The sequence below is a fragment of the Ctenocephalides felis genome, unplaced genomic scaffold, assembly GCF_003426905.1.
Source record: "Ctenocephalides felis isolate EL2017-DRISC unplaced genomic scaffold, ASM342690v1 CF-g0.4_SCAFFOLD_03571, whole genome shotgun sequence".
NCBI lineage: Eukaryota > Metazoa > Arthropoda > Insecta > Siphonaptera > Pulicidae > Ctenocephalides > Ctenocephalides felis.
Window position 1 is genome coordinate 40,549,605 of NW_020539725.1, and position 20,391 is coordinate 40,569,995.

General features: G+C 28.1%; 1 protein-coding gene across 1 annotated transcript in view; it reads right to left on the minus strand.

Moving 5' to 3' along the window:
- LOC113386046 (protein furry-like) overlaps window positions 1-20,391 on the minus strand; it is a 119,802-nt gene that overhangs the window by 30,187 nt on the left and 69,224 nt on the right. Inside the window, 7 exon segments of the mRNA XM_026623855.1 lie at window positions 31-142; window positions 264-396; window positions 839-1,176; window positions 2,531-2,665; window positions 10,492-10,583; window positions 13,037-13,177; window positions 13,941-14,063. Of these exon segments, the coding sequence (XP_026479640.1) occupies window positions 31-142; window positions 264-396; window positions 839-1,176; window positions 2,531-2,665; window positions 10,492-10,583; window positions 13,037-13,177; window positions 13,941-14,063 (1,074 nt within the window).

Consider the following 20,391-nt stretch of genomic DNA (forward strand, 5'->3'; position numbering starts at 1 on the left):
GTAAATACTCCTTGAGTGGCGCAAAATAACCACCATATTCCGGCATAGCAGTGGTTTGTGGATGTGGTTGCTGAATTTGAGGTTCCGGTTCAGCTCTACCAATACAAGCCGCTATCATAGCTGAACGATACATTTCCTCGCACTAAATATACAAGTAAACATTTTGTAATAATTAAGCAAAAAAAAATTATTCAAACCCCTTCAATCAATTGTGCGGTAATTACATCAATATGTTACATATAATAGTTAACTTAAATACTTACCTCAGCAAGAACCTGTTCATTAACAAGATTATCATCTGGTCTATGTGCTATTGGTGGACCACTATTTCCTCGAGTTTTTTCGTACCCTCTAGGCGAGCTAAAAGCTCTTAAGGCAGAATCAGATTTTGAGGATCTAAGGTGAAACAAAATCTCAGGGTAATAATATCTTATTTCATTTTTTATCATAGTTATATAGAGATAATATTTCTACTATGGCGTGCTGATAATTAACATCAAATAACAAATTCACTATTATTCGAATAATTATCTACGCCGGATTAAACAGCAACGTTTTCAGTAAACTTTATTCTCTACGTAGTCAGATAAGCTAATTAAGTCGTTAGAGAGTTATTTGTTCAAGTTCGAAGAAATAATTATGAAAGTTATGTTAAAACTATAGTCGATTGTTTGGAGTGTATGACTACAAAGAACTAATTATTCGCATCACAAAGAAAATTATAATTCAGAAGGAAAATATAGTTATATTTAATTATATGAATAAATATAGACAAAACATGTAAAAATGGTTTGGTTTAAAGTTATCTGTTTATAAAAAAATGTTTCAATCTACTCACCCTGCACTTTTGATAGGATCCTCACCACTATGTCGTTTTGTATGAATTGTTCCCTTCTCGACCGCCAAGTCTGCATACCTATCCGTATTACCGCCATTATTCTGACCACCAGAGTTGCCGTTGTTTCCATTTTGCCCTCCATTTGATCCATTATTACCATTTGCACCACCATCGGAGTGACTTGAAGCTTTTCGCATACTTGTGAGGCGATAGAACGGCGGCGTTTCGGTGCGCTCTATGAGACAATTCAAAGTTTCAACGGTCTGTAGTTCTATCATCATCTCTTCGAGAAGTCTATCTGGACGGGCGCGGGCTAAGTACAATGCCACTCGTTTGGCCTGGTAGGAAGATAATCAATTATAAATATAATTAAGAATATCTGTTATTTTTATATATTCTTCTGTTAACATTATAATGAAATATGAGGTACACTCGTATAAGCTATAATTATCATTTAGTATTAACTGTTTTTTAGGCGGAAAATTAGGCTTGAATTTTTTTTTCAACAGTTAATTACAAGAAAACGGCTCGGTAGATTTTCACCTAAAACAAATCAGTATTATTCCCAACCAATATCTTTCGAACAGTTTTTGAATTTTTTAAAAAGATTCGGTAGAATAAGCTTAAATGTGGGCGAAAAACTTAACACTTTTTTCCATATTACAAAGAAACGGCTCGGCCGATCGTCGCCCAGAACCAAGAAATAATAATCTTCATCATTTTAATTTTCTGAAATCGGCTCAGGTGTTTTTGGGCAAACGTCGATGAAAGGTCTAATTTTGACAAAAGCCACAAAAACGATACTAATTTTTGCAAATTTCGACAAATTTTTAAAGTTAAACGAGTTGTCGTAGGACCGTAGTATTTTAGTATGATCCATAAGACTATGGTATCTACCGTTAAAAAAATAATAATAAAAATCGTCGAAATTTTTTTTTTTAAACTTTATTACAAGAAAACGGCCCGGCCGATCTCTACCAAAAGCTAATCATCACGATTCCCAACCAGTATCTTTTGAATGGTTTTTGAATTTTCAAAATCGATTCAGAATTGCGGGGAAAACGTGAACATTTTTCACTTTTCTGTTATTTATGAAAAAACGGCTTGGCCGATCGTCGCACAAAACTTCCAAACAATAGTCCTCATCAAGATACATCAAATGGCTATTAAATTTTTGAATTCGGTCCAGCCGTTTTGGAGAAAACGTCAAACTACGGAAAAAATCCTTTTTTCAAATTTGATCTCATTCGATTCAGAATGGCTTGAAACGTCGAGAAAACATAAAATTAGTGAATCAGATATTTTATGAAAAGAAACTTCTCCTTCGGGAAGTTAAAAATATAAAATGTGACTACTTATTTAATAATCATTGGATCATATAGTATAAGCTTATTCGGCAACTATTATTTTAGACATTAAATATTTGAAATAACATTAGTTTAGGTAATATTTAGCAAATTGATTGATAATATTTCTCTTTAATAACATTTTTACATATTCTATCTTGATTACTTCATTTTACATGTAGTCAGCGAGATCGTTAAATATTTCTCAATTTGCCCTTTGAAAACGACTACTTCGTAAATTATTGGTCTTTTCAGCAAAGTTTGTTAGCAATGGCCCAAATGGATTATCTGCTAATAGGTACGGATGTTGAAATGCGTTTAACCTACTCTTCTAAGTACTACTTACGTAAGGTAGTAAATCGTTGGGAGCCATTCCGCTTACAATAACCAGATATCTTAGTATAACCTTTAGGTTATTCGGCCAAAAAGAACACAAAGTACCCCATAATTCTTCTACATCTCGTGGATGTTCATCAGCAAACTGAAAAAAGAAAAATATATTTAGTAAACAACGGAATTCAATAATTAGAAGACAGAAACACATTATAATTATCAACCTTTTCCTAAAACATGCATACAGACGAAAACGTTTGAAATCCATTCGACAGAATTTGGATAATAAGAAATACTGTATGTACTGTTGTACATACATAATTTATGAACGAAACAACTTTTGATCGCACGGAGTTTTTAATGAAATATTCAACAAATAAAAGCTGATCGTATTTTTATCAATATTACATTACGCTAGCTAGCTCATTCTCATAATTAAAACAATTGGATCATTTTTAATCCTATTAAAATAATTCAATAATTAATTAAAACTCACTGGAAAAAATATAATGAACGGAAATATGAAAAATAGATTAAAAATAGTATGCGCTGAAATAGATAATTAAATTTTTAAATTAAAATTTAAAACGTTTATGAAATTAATATAAAAGTAAAGTTAATGTATTCATATAAAAGCTGATCAGATTTAACCCTTCATATAAATTCGGTAAAACCAATCATTTCAATAAATAAAGAGTAATTTAATCTAAAAATAACCCGTAAAATTTTAATCTTGTTTTTCAAAGTGTTCAATTAATATCACATTTATTTTGTTGACGGATCATTGCACATGCCTAAAAATAGGTACAGCCGGTAGGCAACAAGCGCTTCATTTTATACAATGGTAATAAATTAATTCGTGTTTATTTTTTAATGAACTTTTTGAGATATATTTAAATGGGAATTATTTAGAACTGTAACATATTAATACATACAAAAATGATAAAAATAATGTAAGTAATTCATACAACTTATACACCATTTGTATCGCGACACTGTGATTTAAATTTTTATTTTTCAGTTGCATTTGAATGTAAAATATAATTTCTTATAATTGAATTTTAACTTCATTCTGAAATCTATAAAAATATATTGAACAAAGGAACTAATTGCTTTCAAATACTTATCATGACAAAATAAGTAATTTTTTCATGAACCCTGATGCGTGTTCGATAATTAAATATATAATGCAAATATTTCTAATCGCATACATGGTATTACTTCATTCAAAATATGTAATTACATAATTTATGTAATTACATAATGATATATGGATAAAATATACGTCTAAAAATTTTAAGTTTTTTGATGAAGTTAATACAATAAACATGATAAATCAAACAAAGATATTCAAGCATTAATTAGTTGAAAACAATATTAAGCTTCACGAAAGTGTTTATATCATTAATTGATGATAGCCCAAATAATCACGATCAAAACACTTTTAAAAAGCAGATTCGTACAATTAGACAAAGCAACGCTTTAAGATTGGAACAAATACATCTGCTAAATTTCAACACTCATCCTTTGGAGACAATATTACCAATGCAAATATAAATCATTCAATCGTGAGGCAATTTGCTGTATAATGTGTATAAATTGATTCAAAAGCTCCACGTCGACAAGCTTTTACCGAATTGGAGTAAAATGTTCGGCGCAAATAATAGATATTAGATACATAGAACTATATTATGCCAAACGATAATAATAGTAAGGTTATGGATTGAGCTTGTAGGATTTGATATGATTTGATTTGATATGGTATTATATACATTCATGAAATGACAAATGAGTTTAACTACAATTCTATTCAGGGAAACTGACTGTTAAACGCGATACTTGAAAAGGTATTTTAAAAATTGAAATATATTTTTGACACATATTTATATCTAAAAACGCATATCATTACTATTTGATAAAACATTATCAAGGATGCAGTGCCCATATCCTATACTTTACACATCTGGAACCAGAAAATGCACAATTTTTTCAACTCATGTTTACATTTTGCTAAGCCCAGTACTTTATCTTCTTTTTACAAACGATATGCCCACAGATGATCTTCTAACCATATGCACTTACGCCGATGACATAGCAATTATTTCATGCGATTCCGATATTAGAACAGCAACATGTCAGTTACAAAATTATTTATCTAGTCTCGAAAAATGGTTTTTAGAATGGAATATCAAAATCAATATCGAAAAATCTCAGCACATAATTGTTTCTCTAAAACATCACAACAGTCCACCTATCATCCTGAACAATTCAATAATTCCACTATGCAATTCTGTCAAATATTTAGGCATGCACATTGATTCGAAATTGACATAGAGAACGCACATTGAATATAAAAAGAAACAAATCCAACTGAAAATAAAAGATTTTTACTGGCTTTTTGGAAGGAAATCTGAAATCGCTCTCGATAACAAGGTACTTCTGTACAAAACTATCATAGTGCCCATTTGGACTTATGGAATCGAACTATGGGGTTGCTCTTGCAAATCTAACATAAACATCATTCAAAGGTGCCAGAACAAAATTCTGCGTATCCTTACTAATGCGCCTTGGTATATTTCGAACTTTTGCCTACATAAGGATTTGAAAATCTCAACAGTCAACGAAATGATCAAGATTAGAAGTTCATCTTTCAACAATAAATTAATCCAGCATACAAATCCTACTATTCAAGCGATTCACAGACCGTTAAGAAGATTGAGCAGGAAATGGCCTTCCGATCTACCAAACACCTAGCCCAATGTCTGCACGCGCCCTGACGTAGTATGCGGCATACATAATCACGTCATAGTTCATTTTTGTTATTATTTTTGTATTACTGTTTTTATTTTATTTTTATTTTAACTTTTTTCATTTTATATTCAATTTATTGCATTTTTTGTATTTTTGTATTTTTTGTTGCTCATATCAATTTTGTAAATAAGACATTAAATCTTGATTAACAAAAATAAATTGTAACAAAAAAAAAAAAAAAAAATGTTTACATTTTCTCAAGTGTAACTAGACTTCTATGTTATTATTTGCAGTAATTACTTATAATTCTGAATATGAATTTATTCATCTCAGACATCTCCAGTTTAATTTCAATGGCCATTAATCCATTTATTTCAAAAGCAGGCGTTATTCATTTATTTTATTTGATGTCTGCCTCTTAAAACAATTAACGCAATCCCCCCCATGTAGACTTGCCATATATGCAGACCATTCTATTTAATCACACAGGTACTACACAGGTTCAAAAGACACGTGATTAGATTTATCATTTCAGTGAGTACAGATAAATTGCTTCCATCTAAGTCCATATTGTTTAAGGTCGTAAAATAATTTCATTAAATACTGTTAATGAGAAGTTACTCGTAAAGAGCATTTAATCAATGCCCTGAATATAGTTTTAAAACTGATCGACTGAAGAATCGTTATAAATTTATTTTTGTAATTAATTTCTATGAAAAAAGTTTAAAAAGATTTAATGGGTAATTTGTGACAAAATCTCGAATTCTCATAGTCTTATATCAAATATTGATGTCAATATGTATTAGTGTAAAATTGAATACAGACTTGCAGAATATCACATATTTACAGACGAAGAATTATTTTAATTATTTTTGCTTTTTATACGTGAGTCCTTTTATTCCTGCATATATAGCAAAATGAATCCATTTGATAAATCGGCAATATTATGTCTAAAAAATAGAATTAATATGTCCTATGTCGTAATCATATCAAATTATTTTTATACTGGGTAAACATCTTGCTGAAACTAATGCACTGTTATTTAATTTAAAAATATAATTAACAAGATTACTAAGAATTATATCTCAAACCTGCAGAATCCACAAATTACCTCCTCATACATAAATTCGCATAGATAAATGAATATATTCTCACCGTGTACATACATTAGCATTAGATTATTTCCCAAGCGAACCTATCTGCCGAAACCTGGCGTATTGCAATCGAGTGAAATTTCGAAAATTTCCATATGATTTTCTAATCTAAAATGACGCCGACGCAAATTATGGAAAATCTGCGTCACGTATGTCACAGCAAGCTTATACGGGCTCAGTCCATTAGCGGTATTTCTCTGAGCTTTGAACTACGAGCTTAAAGCTGAAAGCTTCCGTTTTGTGAAGAGCTTTCGCGGCCTATTCAACACTTTTTATCGTGCACAGACAAATTTATTTAAAAAAAAAATAATAATATTGGTAAAATCAAATGCTATAAATGTAACATCATAAGAAAAGCAACAGACACTACACAAAACAGCAAAAGGTCGCCCTATAAATGTACAAATGTTTTCAAAACGTAATTGCATACAGCACAACAACCTTAGTTATAATTATATGGAGCCTTGCGATTGATATTTTCATTCCTTAGAGAAAACACCCCTGAAATATAATTGTTTCAATAAAATAATTGTGACAGTAAATGCAAGATATGTTTATAATTAGAATTCGCTTTTGTTTCAGACGTTATTACATTATAAAAGGAATGATCAGAAATAAACAAAGGATTCCTTCTCATAATAAACAACTCGAGTTAAATTGAGTCACGATTTTATATGTTATAAATAGATATGGGACATTCTATAAATCTATATTTAAAGATTATAGGTTTGGTTTTGAGAAACTGGAATAGAGTGTGTAAATAGATAACGTAATTAAAAGTAAACGTAATGTAATTAAATGTTTAATTTTATTGTTAAAAAACTTTGAAGTTAATTAAATATAGAAGTGAAGATAAAATAAATGCAGACTGATTTAACCTTTACATAATGTATAATAAACTAAGTAAATATAACTGCAGTGTTTTGGAAATTCTAGAATATGATTACACATTTATCATTATGAAGATAAGTGATATCATGTACATACAAAACAATGTTGTTCATTTAATTCAAACCATAATATTAAATGCTCCTGCGCACATTCAAGCTCAATATATATATATATATATATATATATATATATATATATATATATACATTCGTCCTTAAGAAAATTATTTAAAATTGATAATACAAGAGTTTTTTATATTTCACATTTCTTCATCGGTACTAAAAGTCCATTTTTAGAAAACTTTTTGATAATAATTTTAAAATTAAGCAATGTCGTGATATGGATATTTCATTTATATTTAACAATTATTAAAAAAATGTTTGCTATCAAAATCAATCAATTCATAAAATATTTTAAAAAAATTAAAAGAACAAATGCCACATATTCAGATTTCAGATAAGAAAAAAAATTATATGCAATGTTTCGCAAAAAAATATACAAAATTGGGAACAATTGCAAGTATAGACTTTTCTATTTTTAGTCCTTTATAGCACCTATGATATATACAGTATGATTAAAGTGTCGTCATGGTTAAGTAATTCAAACTTCAGTTCATCATATCACATTGTAAAATGAAAAACTCTTGAAACAAGAAGCAGAATATTAATGTATATTAAACCTTGTAACACATTGCTTATGAATGGAATGTTGTAAAGCAGTAAACACAGAAATTATATTGTAAAATGATTTTCAATGTAAAAGTACCAGATCTCTCCACCGGCGTAATTAAACTTAATGTCCATGAATAATGGAAATTTTCAATCACTAAAATTACCAAGATTTAGAATATTATTCCCAATTAACTGACTATAAAGTCGTATATAAGCCATTTGCAATGAAATTTAAATCAATTAGAAATAATAAAAATATACGTAGAAGATTAATTTATATAATTACTTTGAAATGTGGCAAAACAGAGCAAGTTTAGATTATAATCACTTTTTTCATAACTTCATAAATGATAATCCCAATAATTCGTAAAGCTCACAAAACATTTTCTAATCGGATACAAGAAATTAGTATTGCTATTTGAATTAGGAAGTGTAAAAAGTCCCAGATCACGCACTTAATGAACCTTATAAGTGTTAATACGCGTCAAAAGTAAATTGTAAATATAATTAATTTTTATTAATTATTAACTAATGCTACCACAAGCGTATGTCCGGACATCATTACGAAATCTGATAGTACCAATCGAATCTGATTTTCAATTCAATCATATATCAAAAATGCAATAGGTGGCACAATAAAGCTCATGAAAGTATTCATTGTGTGTCGTAAACTAATACGAAATAAATTGAGGATTTCAGGCTCAGAATAGAGCAATAAAGATTCTACGGACTCGCTAGATATTTTCTTTTCAACAATTTATAAATAGAATAACCAACGAGATATCTATCATATTTTCTTTCCTTAGTTCACCCGAATAAAATACTCTTTATCATTTCCGTGAATGAATTAATCAAACTAGATAAAATAAGCTCTACATTAAAAATTTTAAAAATTATCGCAAAAGTGCATTTAGCATTTTCACGTTCTGATTATATTTTATGATTAGGTATTGTATTAATAATTCTCTTCACATTTAGCATTTTATATAAATAATACAATCTTAAAATATGTGATATTATTATCCGGCTAAACACATAAATTTTGAAACTAATATTTTCATTTAATATTTAATGACTCTCAATTTATGCTCATGTTTATTACATCTCTTTTAACCTTGGATATGGAATAATATTTCAAGGCAAAGTCTAGCTAAAGCACAGATTGGCAAACCATAAAAATTTATTTAATTACAGCAATAATGTTTATAGAAAGAAATATTTTCATCAAACTTAATAAAATTGTTGTTTTCCACGGTATCACAATGCCGTTTCATTAATAGAAAATATTAAATGTAGGTAATAAAATTGTAATAAAAATCAATTTAATAATAATAGTTTTCTTATAAATAGCAGAAGAAGTATTGATTTTGTGTAATGCACGACTTCGACAGTGCATATGTATGTTACTGCAATATATTTTGACTAAACTTACTCAAATTTGTAATTTTGAAATCATTACAACATATTTAAAAATGTTTAAAATCAGTTATTTATATGACATAGAGATAGACTAAAGTATTAAGCGCAATATTACTATAAAAAATATACACATGGACTGTACACAACGAAATAATGAAGATGTTTAGTGTTACAAAAATGAGAAAAGTGCATTTTCTTTGAGAAATTTGAATTTCGCCTGCTTAGGAAAGTGTACAAAATCTTATTATGTGAAACATTCGTGTTACGATCATCCAATCTGTATCTTTGACATTTGCTATGACAACAAAGTCTCAAAATCGATGGCTGTATTCCAGGAATGTGAGGTAATGGTCATCGACTGAATACAAAGTATTTCAAAGTTGCCATGCTACTCTTGAATTACAAACTATGAATTTAATTAAATCCATCAAGTATTGAATGTTTAATAAGGAAATATAATGTGAGAAAATGACTTTTTCCAAATGGAAAATATAACAAAAATTCTGCTCTGAAAACATCTGTTTGCAAGGTTTCATTAAAATCGCCATAAAAAATCAACAATTAATTACAGAAGTACGATCAGCAACTAATCTTTTAAGGATTAAAATTTTCAAATTCGGTTCATGATTTTTGGCAAACGTAGACAAACATTTTTGAAGTTATTTGAAATTTGAAGAAATAGCTCGGCAGATCATCGGGCAAAACAATTAAACGCGCATCCTTATCGAGTTTTATCCACTATTTTAAGGAAACGTCTACAAAAGATCAAGTTTTGGCTTACATACATAGCTCACACAAAAAACGTAGACAAACATTTTTGAAGTTATTTGAAATTTGAAGAAATAGCTCGGCAGATCATCGGGCAAAACAATTAAACGCGCATCCTTATCGAGTTTTATCCACTATTTTAAGGAAACGTCTACAAAAGATCAAGTTTTGGCTTACATACATAGCTCACACAAAAAAAATTTCCAATGGTCAAATGATTTTGAATCATTGGCTTGAGACGTCGAGATTTCGTCATAAAACAGAACAGAACAGAATTTTGTGACAGAAACATAACCTGCTTTTTAAAAAAACAAACTTACCTTTGCAGTGATATAGAATAAATTATTCAAGACCATTTCCGTCGCTTCAGCCGAACCCCAGCCGTCTCTCCTAGCCCCGACAGTTCCAGCACCTCGACCTGAACCTGGACCGCCACAACCCGCTATCTGACCGCCAGTTTGACCGCCTATACCAGCCATGCAGCCGCCGCGGTCGCCTAAACGATCCGGAGTGCTCAAGTCGGGTGGTGTTTCACAACAGCCGTGAACTGCGTGATACTGTTGAATAGAAAATGGTAAAGGTTTGTGGTAATTAACATTGATGATAACATTTTAATGAACGTTGGAAGTTAGTTTAATTAATGTTTCTCATAATTTGCAGTTCGCATAATAGTAAAACAAGTTTCATAAAATATTTTGCCTAATGAGCGTTGGTTCGAATACCACGAACGACCAATTTAGACTACAGTAAGTTAAAAACCATAATTATCAAAGTTTTGCTTTGATATGACTGTTATGTAGATAATTGTGCTTATTAATCGATATTCTACAATATAACATAGAGCAATACAAGTGCCAAAAAAATAAATACAAGCAAATTTATTTCATATTTACTTGAATAAAGCAGACGGAAACGCCTTATGCAATTTAAACACTAAACTTGTAATGTGTAAATGTTACAAACAAACGCGTTATGCTCTTGTTTTGATAATAAGATTTATTTTTAATTACTTGCAGCATATTTTTGAACAACTTCAACAAATATTATTTAAATTATTATATTAGTTCGTACTTTTATTCGTTCTTGGAAGAATTACTTTTTTAAATATATTATTTTTAAACTTTTAGTGTTTCTAACTTCTTTTTCAAATATTTGCTATTTTCTTCAATTTGATTAATATTACTATTTTTGTTTAAACGGTATTATAGTTTCAAATGTCATTTTTCCTCAAAAAATACTAATCAGTTTTGCTAAAATGTATTGACTTCTTTTGATTTTTGTGCATTTTGTATCAATATTATCTAATTTTATAATTTACTACTTTTTTATTAGTGAAATTAGCTAGATTTGATTATTTAACTGCATTGTATACTTAAATATTAATTTTAATATATTTATTATATGAATTTGTTAATTTTAATATATTAAGTATTTAGCAAATTAAATACAGAAGTCTATGACTATTTTACCAAATGTTCGACAATATTAACTTCCCGTAGGGTAAGTTATTGTAATCGTCCAAAAAAAATTGATAATTTTTACATTTCTTAACCTTTTGAAGGTTTCTGAACATTTTGGCATACCTCAAAAAAATGTGTGAGCATGTGTGTGTGTATGTATAGATACAATTTTCCGTCCACGTTTTCGGCCGTACGGATCAACCGATTTGAATGATTTAAAAAACATTCGATTCTTATTGATAGGGAGGTATGCTGATTAGTTTTTGGCAAAGCCGTTTCGGAGATACCGAGCTGTGCACATGTGCAAAAAATGGCAAATTTTGAGAGAACTAAGCATCCGATTTGAATGACTTAAAAAACTTTCTGCTTGTTTTGACAAATTAATTGCTTTTGGAGGGAAAAAAATCGATTTTTCTTTCAAATCTTTTTTTTTTGATAATTCTTCTTTTGCATATCGAAAATAATTCAGATTTTAATTTTAATTTTGGCTAAAGTTCTAAAACTACTAATATTCTTTAAATAAATAATTTTAACTTTGTGATTCAGTTTATATAACTCTTATAAATATTAGACAATGTTACAATATTTATGAATCTATATGAAAACATTTATGTAATATTCCTGCAAATTTTCGTTACGGTACGGGAAGTTCCAGCAATTTGCCTTAAGGCACGATGCCATACACAACTAGTTTAATATTGTTTTTGAAGCCAGAAATACAAGCAATTTTTCAACTTTTCCTCAAATCGTATCGAAACTGTTTATAAACACGATTATAAAGCGATGGTTTATGGCAGAGCCATTTATCATAAAACTATTTTCATAAATTTACATCATGTTTTTCAAGTTTACATTATGTGATCGATCATGGTCATGATAATGTACTTTGTTTGAAGTGAAATTATGATGACTACACATTTTTAACATTCTTGATTAATAATACAATCTTAATATTGAAAATTGGAAAAATTTAATTCAAAAATATGGCATCACTTTTATAATAAATGTTATTTAAAAATAAAATTTATATTTCTAACTTTATATGGAAATTAATTGCTAAAAACAATAAATAATAACGATATGAATATTTGATAAGTTAGAGATATTATATGATAAATCAATAATTATATGGAAGAATAAAAAAAATGATGATAAATATTACCAACAGCTTCGGCTAAATTAATCAGAGATATTATATTTATTATCTAAATGAACTAACGACTGAAATCAACTATAGTTATATTATAGACACGTGAAAAATCAATGGCTCAAAATAATTCAGAAAAAATATCAGATTATTAATTAAGAAACTTTAACTATCTGTTTAAAAATGACTATAAAATGCTCCTCTAGTTTACTATAAAATTACTCACATGATATTGCTGATGCAACGGCGGATGATGACAATGGTGATATCCGTGGTGCATGGACGCAGAGGCTGGTGCACCAGGATCAACGAGTTCCATGTTGTGCAACCATGGAAGTAAACATTGCAATAGCAATTGTCGAACTTCTGGACGCGCCGTTTGGAAACGATGTGTTATTTCTAAATAATAAGAATGAAATGCAACCAAATGATTAGTATGCAAATATTGATGGATTAAAGAAATATATGATGGTTTAGCTTCCCATAGGGTGTGTTATTGAAGTCATGTAAAGTAAAGTTCAAGAACTTTAAATAATTCTAATATTGTAGTCTAGACCTAGATATATATTTGTCATCTTCGGTATATGATTGAATAAATTAATTGAAAAGTTGTAAATTAAAGTCACCAGACATTGAAATCAAAAGAACATACGTTTCAATTGACAGCTTAGCAATTAATGAACTTGATGATTTTTGAACTTAAACCATTATCGCTAAACTTCATATATAATTCAGAGCCAAGTGTCAGAGAATCTCTACCTATAGACCAGGGTGTAATGAATGAGTAAATAAACTTCGCCAATTACGAGCAATTTCCTCGGTCTTTACACACAAATACCGCAAAACAAAATGGGGACGTTTGTTCAAATGTTTACATTGCCAAACTTCCTATGTGAACCACAATTGAGTTAGAAATACAAGTCCTACAGAAATTGTATCATGCTGAAGATTAATTTACTACGCATTAGAAAAGCCAATAGAACAGCCAAACTGGGGGTTCCAAATTGTATACCATTGTTTTTCAATGATATTCAGCAATTCATAAAAGTTATATAATAGTACATTTGATATGTTGTATGTTAATATTATATGCAAGTTATAATTATTATATGGTAATAATGTTTCAAAATTGTTAATATAAAATATCTGAAAAATTTCTTACCCGAAAACATGGGCATTGTCAACTCTGGATGAAGTTGAGCAAGTTGCCTGGATAAATACATGTGGGAACGACAGTAGCCAGTGCTAAGCAGTAAATCTAAAGTTCCACGTTCCTTGTCCTCACCTGGAATTAAAATAATTCATCAGTTAAATTACTTAATTAACATAATTTATTATTTAAACTCTAGAAACTAAAAATAATTATCAAATAAATATTAACAAATATTCAGAAAGAAAACAATAATTTTACTAACAACCGGATAATAAAACTTCTTGTTCAAATCATAATAAAGTATTTAATGTAATAGGTAATATTAAATTTAAAAAATATCATTTAACATTAATAAGATTTTTCACATTTTAATTATTTGCACATAATAAGATTCAGTTATTACAAACAAAATAAGAGAACAAACAGAACTTTAATAATTTTTCAATCCCTGTCTTTTAAGATTAACAAGTAAAAAAAAACTTTCTCAAATTTTAAAACTACAGATATCTTTGAATATTTACTTTATTACTTGCAACTGAAATGACTTTTCACATTTCACAAGTTCAGATATTTCTAACAACTTTATGCAAAACTTATTAAGTGCAACGTCTAAAGATGAAATGAAACATGTTGAAGTTTCTTGTGTGTTTAATTAGCGTAGATGTAGATTTTGAACATACTTATCAGATTTGCATTAATGCATAAACATATTATAAAATATTACGATGGATTGCTTTCAGTATGGTTGACAGCTTGAATAAATATATATATATATATATATATATAAATTGAATAATCAGAAATTCTAGTATATTATAATCAATAGAGATTTTTTTCTATTTATTTACGACAAAACTGTCGATGCGTAATATTTAATTTAAAATATTTGTATTGATGCAATTAATATTCACAAAAGTATTACACATAATACTGAATATTAATAAAATTCAGGTTTTAAAATTTAGTTTTAGAATAGTCAATGAAAGTAATAATTATTATCAAATATAAATGTTAGAACATAATATTCGAGAACAAAAAAATAATCTTCGATATATACTTAATTTGCTTTCATAGCTGAATTGATGGTGATTATGGTGGCTTAGTGAAAGATAGTCATACCTATATCATATTTGATAAAAAAAATGAATATGATATTATAATTAAAATATCAAAAATATAACAAATTATAAAACATTATTTATACAACTCCGATTTTAAAATAAATACTCTGGAACGTGGCAATTCATATATTCTTATTGTTGCTATTACGTTCTAAAAGTATTTGAATTCTAAAAAGCATGGAATTATGGATTCAATTTTATCTCTTCAATTTTAAATAGAATAAGTATACTCGGTTTCGAATCAATATTATTTCATTAGCATATCTATAAGAGACGAACCTCAATTGACAAATTAGACAAGACGCACGAACATAAACGTGTTTTCATCACAGGAGAAAATCGAATTGGACTTTTGTGGGCGTATTATTGCACTTATAAGATAAGCTTATATTAAAAACCAAATAATGAATATTGCGTCTGTCTACTATCATAGTATTGAATTTGATTTAAGACTCGTCTTAAGCTTAAGAAAATCACTTGAAATTTTAGCTTTGATCAGTTTCGATATACATTGTAAGCAGAGACAGCACTTGATATCTGGAATTTTAGTAACAAAGTTTAAAAATCTCTTCACGTGGAATATGCCTGTTTCAGACAAGAATTGTATGTACATATATCTTTCATTATCTTATATCTTATTTTATTTCTTTTTTCTAAGTGGAAACATATAGACATATGTCAACAAACATATAAAAGAGGCGACAAAGAAACGATTTAACAAAAACGATTCTGACCATGCTCGTGTTTTGTGCATTTTCGGATATAACCACTTCGATAAGTTAAAAATATTCTTAAATATTAGAAATTTTACATAGATATGACTTAATTTTGCAAATATAGTGCATTATTAGTTATAACAGTAAAACATAAATATTGGAAAGTAATTATAACTTTAAGCAGATCCATAGTCATTTGTGCAATTTTGTTGTTAACAGTTTGATTAATAAATCAATACTAATAATAGGTTGTCAAATATCTCCCTTCCGCCTTTTTGTATTATAAACCAAGAGCAAAAAACCGGAAGGGAGATATTTGACAACCTAATAATTCAAATCCTGCTTAAATATGGATTCATGTTATTACAAAGTATTATTATTTGCAAAAGTAAAAAAAAATAATTAAACAAAAGTTACAAACACTTTAAATACATCTCTAGAAAATTTAGAACGGATCATTCTTATAATATTACTATATTAATAATAAAATATTCTACGGTTTTTATTTAACTGTGAAAAATGACGTGCAACAACATCTTTAAATCCATAGTTTTATCTGTATATTCATAATAACAATTTTCTTTGAAAAAAGTTATAAGTTTTTCAATTGCTTAATATGATAAATTTATAATAAAACAAATAAATATAAATATGGGTCATCTGGAATACTTTCTCAAATTTATTGAAATTTTATCTAATGTTTTTGCTTTCTTTCACTTTAATACCTAAAAGTATCATATTTAAATTAAACTTTTAAGAGATGAAGTATAGAATTGTCACTGACAATGAAATTTTTCACAGGACTTTTCGTCTAGCAATCTTCCAGACAATATTAAATGGTAAAGAAAGGCGTGCAATAATTCACACCATATTAAATGCTACATTTTATTAAAATTTATAAATATTCGTGTCTAATATATTGCATCTTTTTATAGTCGCTGTAAAGTAATTGAGAAAACGGTAAATACATCGCCTCCTACTTAATAGTATTGTTCGAATGATATTTTTAAATAATCTCTCAATGCATATTTTTAGAAGCGTAGATGAATACTAAACAAATATCTGCGAATACCGCAGACTTCGATATCGAGGGAATTGATTCAGATTTGCAGAAACATGATTGCAAGAAATTTCGCCTATTGTCATGAATATTAATACGATACGATTTATCGTGCAGCCATATACAATAATACCGACTTGATTGGGGGCAAAGTTCACGAGCAGTTTAATAACAGGAATAATATAATACAGGCAATAAATAATATATTACCGTCTGTAATATTTTTTGAAAGTCTGCTAATATATCTCTGAATATATTGAGGAACACCTTTTATTGAAGAACACACGCAATATTTCTCATAGCAAAGTCAAAAAAGCAGAAATTTAAAATAAAACTTATTTACATTAAATGAGAATTAAATAAATTTATTTTGTCAGAACAATTGAAGTATAAGAAAATACATAAGGGAAAAATGAACGAAAAAATCTTAAAATATATTAAAAACTACTATCGTATATATAGAATTGTGCTGGTTATGAAGGATGCAATGCTGTACCGTCTTTTTATACAGCTATGAGTTACACGAATAAAAAATTTATCAAAATATAAAAAAAAATTGCAAAAGCTTAAGTTGTTTTATAATTAAATACATTATAAGCTTAAGAATAAATACAAAATAATCACAATGCTATACTATTCTGAAAGAAATCAGATCACCTTTCAGGTTAGTTTTTTAGCAAATTCAGATCTGTTCACAAATTGTGAAGCAATTGCCGTGTTGGATAGAATAAAATAAAAATAAAGTTTATTAACATATCTTGAATAAAATTTACTCGTCGAGCACTACAATGTTATTAAAACACATAACGGCAATAAAATGATACACTTGCAGTACATACATTGTTTATAATATTATAGATATTAGATTTTTCAATATATATATTATTATAAACAATATAATTACTACAAATATATCATTTTATTGTTATAGGTAGTTTATTGTAAACGATTTTTTCAAACATTTAAAACATTTTAGGAACCAATTACCTAATTCAATTATGCTAATTAATATTTTTTGTCGATGTTATGTGTAATTTACAGTAGATAGGTATATTTATCTATATGCAATCTTTATCTATATATGTATATATACATACGCGGTTGCTTTCATATATTTATGTGCATAGAATTACAGAAAATCCTTCATGCTCGAGTATTCATAAATTAAAATGACTTATTAATTTACGCAGATTTAGGTTTCTAAACCTCAATGAACGTATAACAAAATTATATTTCATGCAAAATTGAATAATTCTATACTTTATCATGCAAAGTGTAATCATAATTAACATTCAAATAAATTAGTAAAAATTGTAACATTGGTAAATTGTAATATTTAAATATTCAGTAATCTCCTCGTTGCAATTTTTATAATAATTCTGCATTTAAAAAAATCCTTAAATAAAAATTATATTAAAAATACACGATAAAATAAAGTAAATATAAATTATACAGTTATCTCTTCAAAATATCCATCTTTCATAAAAATATTACACTGAAAAAAAAATCGAATATAAATTGAATCCGGCCTTCTATCGACGTGAAAATAATGGCCTTAATATATTCTGATTGATTTTACTGAATACGTATCTCACCTCCAAGAAGCGTTCCCGTGTAAAATTATACAGTAGCAAATATTAGTAAAGATGATAAATGTATTGACAGCGAGCAAAAATCGAAGAATTCTGGTAACAAAATATAATTATGTTTGATTCAGTCTCATTAATATAATTGGATTAGTAAACAGACAATTTTGATTTAGCTTGTTTCGAATATGGTGGTAGTGATGCAATTTGTTATACAAAATAAATATATTGATCATTAGTAAATTATAATTAAATCCAGAAGAAGTTTAATATTTCACATCTTCGAAACGATTGAAAATTAACCCTATTTAACAATTTCTTGGGCGAGTAGCTGGCTCGTGCAGCAGTGGCACTCCTGCGGAAAACACTGTCGTGGCACAAGGGTTAATAATTTTCCGTCACGTAGCACAAATTTAAACTTCATCTAGTTTTTATTGAAATCTATTTATACGATTGGATTGTAATAAACAAATATTTTAATAAAGCTGCGCGACACGAATATGAGAAAACAAATCTAAATATTCATCATGGGCTCGAAATAAATGTGAAATTCTGGTCAAAACCTTTTGAAAGGCTTTATTGGATTTTCAAAACGAGTTTTTGCATTGTTCTATGTAGAAACACAACTTTATAATATAGGCATATGAGAAAACAAATCAAAATCTCCCGTGGGCTCGGCAAACCCACAACTGGTCTCTGAGATGTAATTAATATTTATGAATCATTCCCTTCCGAGCCTTCTATGAGGATATTGTTAATAATAATATTTGATGAGATATGGCCAAAGGCTAGGGGGTAACTGATCTTTGTAAATATTTCAGAATATTCCTATGATCGTCTTTAGGTATTAGGTATAAACTATGGGTGCTTCAATGCGGATTATCCGTTATATAGACAAAATAATTGACCCTTAGTTTTCCTATTATTAGAGGTTCTATATAATATTATTCTTGTAGACTTATTATGAGATAAATTTAGGTTGTGATGGACAATATGTATTGTATCAGTGTATATGTAATATTAGAATGATTGACAAAAATATTATCTATCATGCCAATATAAGTAGTATTAATTAATCTAAATAATAAAAACCTAGATGATAAAAAAAAATTTCTAAATTTACCGCAATAAAGAAATTACTATCAAAGTTATAATAAACAAGTAACAGCCAAATGATTGAATAAACACTTAATTCCCCATTTCAATAAAATACAATTTTGAAAATTGTATTATTTAGAATAAGATGCATGAAAAAGGTCCTTCACAGTAGCATTTAAAAATCTCATATAACTTTGTTATTTACACATGTTCGTGTATAACTCTAAAAAGATATTAAATAAATATAGTAACACTTTTCGCGCTTGGCCTATGATAAAATCGCTACCATATTGATGTAAATCCTGAAAATTCAATCTCAAATCGACATACTATTTTATGGCCAATAAAAAATCTCATTTTGATATCTGTTTCACTTGACATACGTCAGAATTCACATCTCAGTGCTAATGTTGTCCTCAATTTGATATCTTTGCCAGAAAATATATTGTTTGATCGTTCCACATATTATATTCGTATTATATTTCCTATCGGTTAAGCACAAAGCAAATATTCATAAAACATGGACTTGAATCAATACTCATTTCGCGCTCGAAAAAAAAATCATATAAAACTCATAAATTATAATATCAACCTCGGCTCAATAAAAAAATTTAATGATTCAAAAACGTTTAGAAATAAAAATTAATAAAAATATAAGCCATATGTAAATTATTTTACGGATCAAAGGACTAAATAAATAATCCAATATGCATGGAATTTAGCCTAGAGAAAAGTTGTATAAACTTGCCAATTTATGTAAATAATCAACGAGTCAATAAAAATGGGAATGTACCATATTTTAAAATTGTCACGATATAATTCTGAAATTTTAACACAGCTCATTATTTTAATCTTAAATGAATATTCATAATTAGCCAC